This window comes from Bidens hawaiensis, unplaced genomic scaffold (assembly GCF_021521415.1).
Source record: "Bidens hawaiensis isolate Kalapana, Puna unplaced genomic scaffold, B.hawaiensis_p1.1 tig00023044_1, whole genome shotgun sequence".
NCBI classification, from domain to species: Eukaryota; Viridiplantae; Streptophyta; class Magnoliopsida; order Asterales; family Asteraceae; genus Bidens; species Bidens hawaiensis.
In genome coordinates, this window is record NW_027493600.1 from 330399 (window position 1) to 338183 (window position 7785).

At 34.7% G+C, this 7785-nt stretch overlaps 1 protein-coding gene and 1 pseudogene across 1 annotated transcript; both read left to right on the forward strand.

Moving 5' to 3' along the window:
- Positions 1-4095: 4095 nt before the first annotated feature.
- Positions 4096-4938, forward strand: LOC143566748 (uncharacterized). The gene is made up of 2 exons (XM_077053361.1): positions 4096-4572; positions 4702-4938. The coding sequence occupies exons 1-2, from the start codon at positions 4096-4098 to the stop codon at positions 4936-4938; spliced, it is 714 nt and encodes a 237-aa protein (XP_076909476.1).
- A 269-nt stretch (positions 4939-5207) lies between these two features.
- LOC143566749 (uncharacterized) lies at positions 5208-5861 on the forward strand (annotated as a pseudogene).
- The last annotated feature ends 1924 nt before the right edge of the window (positions 5862-7785 follow it).

Genomic DNA, 7785 nt, shown 5'->3' on the forward strand with positions numbered 1-7785 from the left:
ATCCCGTGTAATGCACGGGTTTCTAAAGCTAGTTACATTATAATAGTGATAGAGAACTTGTCATCTCTCATTTTCTATCTCCATAAGACACCATTAAATTAAATGGGTCATTACTTCTCCGGCAACTAGGGTGAGCGATATTTACGAACTCCTGCTAACATTTACGATGGTCATTTAAGGTGGACGCCCCTAAATTATATATTATATGGCCAGAGAAGAGTATAGGTAAATCCTAGCCCTAGATGGCTCCAACTTTCGATCTGAGCCATATAAAATAACTTATGTGACAGTTTTCACAGCGGTTCCACACTTCCACATGCAGTTTTTGTTTTCTCCAGACGGTTATTCTCCTAGGTCTAGACATCATCGGCTATTTAGAAAAACAATTCACCCTCATAAGCCTCGGTCGATCACAGTCTGCTTCCCCAAATCTCCCAAATTCTTTTTCAATTATTTTGAAAAGGGAAACTGATCTAGCCGCAACAGCTGTTTATGAGTCCATGTTTTCAACAGAAGATGGAATCATTCCTGTAACTTTTCAGGTCTTTTTTTAATTAATTAAGTTTTTGACTGATTATTGCATTTTCATGACATGTTTTGTGCCAGGTGATGTCGTTTATTGTATCAACAGGTTGAAAATCTTAAAGTCGTATGAAGAAGGAAATTTCCTTTTCCACTCAGCTTGAAATTGAGGTAAGAGTTTGATTTTTGATGAATTTCATTACAGTTTTAACATTTGATGTAATTGAGTCTAACCTTTGTTTCCAACTGTAATGTAATTCAGATGTTTTTTTTTAATGGAGTTTGTATTATTTGTAGTAGTACACACTTTGGCCTCAAGTGTTATTTCAGCAACATACAACAACCACTTTACAATGGAAAGGAGATGAAAATGTTGAGATACTGAGTGGTCAGATTTGGTGATGATGGTTGATTGGTTTCCAATGCTACTTCTTCAAGGTGTAATTTTGATTTGAATTCAGTGCTGAATTATACGAGGTGAGATGTTTTGACTGGTTTAAAACAGTTAACCTCTTTGACTCTTGTGTATCAGAATTGTTTTCTTTCATATCTCAGTTCATTGTCCAGTTCCATGATTATATGATTCAAATTTACATTTTCCCTATTTCCTTAAAGATGAACATGTATTAGAAGTTTATGCTAATTCATGTGGTTTTTAAATTCAGGGGTTCTGGAAATGAAGTTAGCTTGAATCCAGATGGGTCTATCGTAAACCCAGCTGCTTTCCACCAACAAGTGTGCAATATTTCATATTTAATGGCACAGTTGTTTCAGGTAAAACTATAAGGTGGTGTTTGGGTTTCCTTATTGAACCCTCCTTTTGACTTTATTAACTTTTGGAAAAGGTAAATAGTTAAAAAGGTGTGTGGCAACTTAAAAGGTATTTTGGATTTTAACTTCTTGGTTGTTGTAAAAATGAGAGTTTTAAGAAGTAAAGAAATCCCGAACTTTTGGTTTGGTGAGGAGGAGTAATACCCATTACACCCTTCTCACCAACATCCCTGCCTGCTCTCATACCTGCTACTCTCACCAAGCAGCTCTCATCCCTGCACCAACAATCAATGAACCCCCTGCAACTCTCAACTATCCCTGCACCACCAATCACTTAACCCCTGCAATCTCAACTACACATATGCAACCATCAATTAAGCCTTGCAGTTCTCAACTACTCTCTTGCCATCATCAATTTTGCACAGATCTCTACACCCTGCCTACTCTATCTTCGATTATAAAACACAAGGTGCAGTTCATTCCAACCACCAATTGCTCATCTTCTCAATCTGTTTCTCCACCAGGTTTGTCCAATTTGAGTTTAATATATACGTTTGATTCTGTAATTGGTGTTTAATTGAACCTTTATAGCAACTCTTTTGTCCTCTATTGATAAATAACTCCATATGTCCCTATTTTTGGTTCTTGTGATTTTTTTTTCTCTTATTATCCTTAATGGGTCAATCAATCTATAGGTTAAACTGCAAATGGTTCAGTGAGTTGTGAGTTTGCATATGTATAATTTATTGTATAAAACCAAGTAAACTTTTGTTTTTCTTTTCAAGGGTTTGTTATATTGGGTGTGTTTGCTTAGAAATCATGGATATATCATCATAGGTTGTTTAGGACTATAGAATATGATTTTAGAACTACATTGATTTGTTGTCATGTATCAGATAATGGATGTAAATCGCCCAAATATTGTTGCTTGTGAAAAATCAACTAAAACAAAAAAAAAACCAAAATTTGTGTGGAATAATGATGCATTCAAGGAGTATATCGATGCGTGCTTGCTTGAACTTAGAAAAGGGAATAGACCCGGTACTCACTTTAGTAAGGTTGGGTGGGAGAATATAGAAAAAACAATGTGTGATAAAACAGGTGTAACCCTTGATAAAAAACAAATTAAAAACAAATGGGACGCCATGAAAAGAGAATGGAAGCTTTATGATCGCTTGATGAGGCTTGAAACTGGGATCGGTGGGACGAGAAGCTTAATTGATGCATCGCCTGAGTGGTGGGAGGAGAAAATAAAGGTAACTTAAATTTTTATTTTTAATCATTTGTTGTTATAATTTTGTTCAAAATTATAATTTTTTTTAACAAATATCCATTTTGTCAGTTTTTTCTTTATTTCCATAGTAACATAATTCTTTGAACATAATAATGTTGGGCTGGCTGAAATTAATGGATTATGTCAAAGACAAATTGAGACCCCAAAGACACAATTTTAATGGTTCAGTTGACTTTTTTTTAACAAAAATCTGCAAACTAATTACTGAATTAATGGCTTAAATTAATTTAAATTGTTGACTTTTAAAGGCTCAATTTTAAAGGTTCAGTTGACACAATTTTGAAATTAATGGCTGAAATTAATGGGCTATGTCAAGGACAAATTGCAAAAATCTGCAGACCAATACAGTTGACTTTTTTGTTAACAAAAATCTGCAGACCACTACTTTTTCGCAAAAATCTGCAAACAAAAAACTAAACTATAGTTTAGACATTATGACAACAAAACAAAAAATATATAAAACAATGGTGCTAGGACATATGTTGGGTTGATCCGGGTAGTATTCACGTCGAACACCGCTCATTAATTATTCCACTTATCTTGTAGGTTGATAAAGAATTTGCCAAATTTAGGGGCGCAAATTTGGAAATATTTGACTCATTATGCTCCTTTGTTTCGTGATTCGGTTGCTGTGGGAGATTAAACTATGACTCCGTTACAATTTCAAAATATAGAGGGCAAAGGAGATAGTGATGAAATGAGTTTAGATGAGCCTTTGTTTCCTAGTTACATTGAAAGTAGTTCGGGTAAAAGGAAGTCTAAGGGTGTTGGCAAAAAACGTTCAACCAAGAGCAAAACTACATCTTTTGAGAACAAGCTAGATGTTGTATGGATGCCTTATCAACAAAAAGCACACAAACTTTTCCACCAAATGAACCCTTCCCAACAATTGAAGATTGCATGGACATTGTTAACACATTTCCCGGTTTCGATGAAGGTTCCCAAGAGTATTCACACGCATTGCATGCTTTCATCAAAATGCAAAATCGCAAAGCTTTTATGCATCCAACGACTCACGAAGCAAAGATAGAGCTCCTTAAGTTAATTTTGAAAGAATGATATGTCGTTTTATATTATATCATATCGTTTGACTCTATGTGTTTTTTTCCTACCTTTTTCTATTTTTATTGGCGTTTGACATCAATGTGTTATCGGTTGACATTATGTGTTATTTCTACTTTTTATATTTGTGTTATCGTTTGACATTAATGTATTAATGTGTTATTGTTGAATCAATCCCTTTTGTTTAATTTATTCTTGACCAAAAATTATTTTTCTTCGTGCTTGCATGCAACATTGTTACTGTTAAATGTGTTATTGTTAAAATTCAACTTGATGCCTTTTCTTTTATTTTTGGATTGCACAGATGCAATTTGATTGCCCATATTACTTTATGCATTTTTTTTATTCAACTTGATGTCTTTTATTTGTATTTTTGTATTGTTTTGTTTCTTATTTCTAAGTCTCAAATCATTAACGTGTGTTATTGTTTGACGTTATTATATAGCATGGATACTGACGAACCTAATTCTTATGATGATGAAGAATATTGGGTGGACGAGGATATAGAATTCAAAAGGTTATGTGGAATAGCTGTCAAAGGGATTATAATAGCTCGTGACTTGCATAACAGACGAACGCCATGTCACACGTCGGATCGCACCGGGCACATGTTTATTAATGAAATATTAACGGGCCATCCTAGACGGTGTTATGAAATATTTAGGTTGGAGGTACCGACTTTTAGACGGTTATGCGTAGAGCTTGTTAATAATTACGGTTTGGAGCAGACCCGTAATATGTCTGTTGAGGAGTTGGTCAGAATATTCTTGATGACTTTGGCTCATGGGTGTACGAATAGGTTTGTTCAAGAATCTTTTAATCATTCCGGTGAAACCATTCATAGACATTTCTATAAAGTTTTGCATGTCGTGCTTAAGATGAGTGCTAAAATCATCAAGCCAGCCACAAACTATAATGATGATGTACCCGCATATATATGAAATAATACTCGGTATTATCCAATGTTCAAGGTATTATCTAATATTTAAAGTATCCAATGTTCCAATTACTTTAACAAATGATTTAATTACGATATCTTTTTGTGTTTGTAGGACTGTATTGGCGCCATTGATGGGACACATGTAAGGGCATCGGTTCGTTTGAACGACCAACCGAAGTACATTGGTCGAAAGGGATATGCCACACAAAATATTATGGTTGTTTGTGATTTTAACATGTGCTTTACATTTGTATGGGCCGGATGGAAGGGGACTGCACATGACACGAGAATATTTAATGAAGCCTTACGGAGACCGGAACTTGGTTTTCCACATCCACCGGGTGGTTAGTATTGCAATATTTATGTTTTTAATACTTGTTTAAATCTTATTTTTGAATCTTATCTTTTATATAAGTCATATCGTGACATATTAAAGTAGTAGTTAATAGAAATTGTTGGCTGCTGAACATTATTTGTGTCTACTTTGGATACAATTTTTTATTTACTTCTATTAATGTTCACATGCATAAGTTATGAGTGGTATAAAGTAGGGTTCATATGCATAACATCATCATCCTATTTTCAGTTATGTTTTTAATACTTGTTTGAAACAACTAACAACCGTTTGTTTTATTTGTAGATAAATATTATGTTGTTGATGCCGGATACCCAAATACTAAAGGGTATCTTGCTCCATACAAAGGTGCAAACATTCGTTATCATATACCGGATTTTCAACGTGGACAGACTAGCGCTATGCGTTCTCCTCGCGGAGCAAAAGAGACATTTAACTATCACCACTCATCGTTGCGATATATTATTGAACGGACGTTTGGAGTGTGGAAAGTTAGGTGGGCGTTATTAAGAGATATGCATGTGAATTACACATACAGCACCAAGTGAGTATTGTGTTAGCATCGATGGCGATCCATAACTTTATTAGAAAGGTCGGTGGGTTTGATGAAGCATTCAACACGGCATAACAAGAGTCTTACAATCCCACTGAAGGTAGTACTCATGATGAAGTTAATGAAGAAGTTCCGACTACAAATTGCACGGATGATGATGTTATGTATATGGCAGCGATAAGAGATGCTATTGCGCAAGAAATAATGGAAAGTATGTAGTATGCCATTATTTTGTTATTATTGTGCATTTTGGTGTTTTTTAGCAATCTGAACGTAATATTATTATGGTCTAATCGAGAAATTATAAAATATGTAAACGAATTTATGTTATATATTTAGTATTTTTTTTTTCAATATGCTAGGGATGACAAAATGTATTAATAGTATAAATAAACAATCCTAAACACTTTTTACAAAAACAACTTAAAAATGTCCTTTTTGGTCATTTTCATTAACAAGTAAAGCCAAACACTAAGTCCTTTTGAACTTTTGTTATAAGTTAATCCAAACACTTTTGTTACAAACTCCTTTCCAAAAAGTCATGTGTTATAAGACCTTTTCACGAGAAGTCCTTTTAACTTCTGAAAAGCAATCCCAAACACACCCTAAATTTTAGTTCTCAATTGCATTTCTGCTTCTAAGAGCCTGACCGTTGATTTTGAACATCATAGTGATCCTAAGTTTACGCACTTATCAATTTACACGTTTAGCCTTACTGAGTTTAATATTTATACTTTATTGTATCTTCTGGTTGTTAATTTTTGTTCTTCTGTTGTAGGGATCAGCCAAATATATGGCTTCAACTTGCACTTCCGAGATGAAAACAGTTTATTAATAACGTGTTGATAAATTTTACAACAAATATACCTTCTTAGCATGTCCAACTAAGAACAATAAATTTATAATTTCAAGTGGCAGTTGCTGTTGCACCCTCATTTTCTCATCAACGATCCTTATTCCTTTGTGAGCTTGACTTTAATTGAGTTACTGATCACACTAGTGTATTTGATGACATTTTGCTTAAATATAATGATTTTGTAGGTGTTAGTTGAAGGCAATGCAAGAAGGGGGTTGGCTTTAGTGCTTTAGCATCGATTTTAATTATTAGTGGGTATGTGTCGGAAGTTTATTTTCAAGAACAAATCAAAAGGTATCATTAACGGGTTGTGTGTGTGTTTTGTTTTTCAAGAGCAGGTCAAAAGGTTTATATTAACGAGTAAAAATTAACTGGATAATATTCTTTTAATTAACGGGTCAAAATTATTTCGGTAACTGGATACAAATTTGGTATTCTTACGGGTATGTGTCGGAACTGTGTTTTCAAGAATGGGCGAAAAATATTGTGGTAATTGATTCCAGTTTACCTTTTTACCCTACCGTTTGCCTAAATCATTGGAAAATGACCTCTTCATCCTCAACCTGGCCCAAGACCGAATATTCTAGGAATTGAGGACTGGAGATCACTATGTAGAGATCAGGTAATACAGGTTTGGGGTTTTGGTATTAATAGGGAATACCCAATTTTTGTGGACTCCTACAATGTTGTACTAAATCATTGTTGTGCCCACAAACAGGTAAACTACATATCGGTTATTTTCAACCATTTTGCTTAAATCTAACATCTCATTGTATAATATTGGTGTTTTATATTCAGGTGAGAGTGCAAATGGATATTTGATGGGAAGCTTGCATTTGCATGGGGGTCTGAGGCAATTGATTCTGATGATCCAAATTTCCAAGTTCATGGAAATCCTTTATGTGGTACAAATATACTTATTTACAACAAATAGTTCATGGGTTCTAAGCAAAACTTCATGTCAAAACGGGTTCGGTTTGGTGCCTTAGAAGAGAAGGAGGGGGGGCAGGGGCAGACCTATGTATTAGGTTGGGGGCGACCACCCACCTTAAATTTTTTTTTGTCTTATTTGTATGTGAAAATCCCGATCGCCCCTCTTGAAATTAGTGTTAAGTCCCGATGTCGCCACCAAAGAAAATAACTCCTGGATCCGCCAGTTGGGGGGGTACGAGAATAGATCAGGTAAACATGTCAAAACTGAATTGTCGTCTTTGAAATTTGATTTTTTCCCTCGATATATTGCAACAAAGTGGGGTTTCATGTGGTAGGTTGACATGAGCTCAAGCGGTTTTACGGATGAAGTCCCGTTTTGCTCAACGGGGTGGAGCAGATGGATCAACGACATTACGTGTGGATTATTAGTTTTAGTTGATTGTGCATGCTTTTATTTGATAGAATTTAATGTAAAATGATATTGTTGTGAAGTGTGACG

Bases quoted from the DNA above. Each gene is read 5' to 3' on its own strand.
- LOC143566748 (XM_077053361.1), top strand. From the start codon at position 4,096: ATGGATACTGACGAACCTAATTCTTATGATGATGAAGAATATTGGGTG. The intron at 4,573-4,701 runs GTACCCGCATAT...TTGTGTTTGTAG, and splicing joins CCACAAACTATAATGATGAT to GACTGTATTGGCGCCATTGA.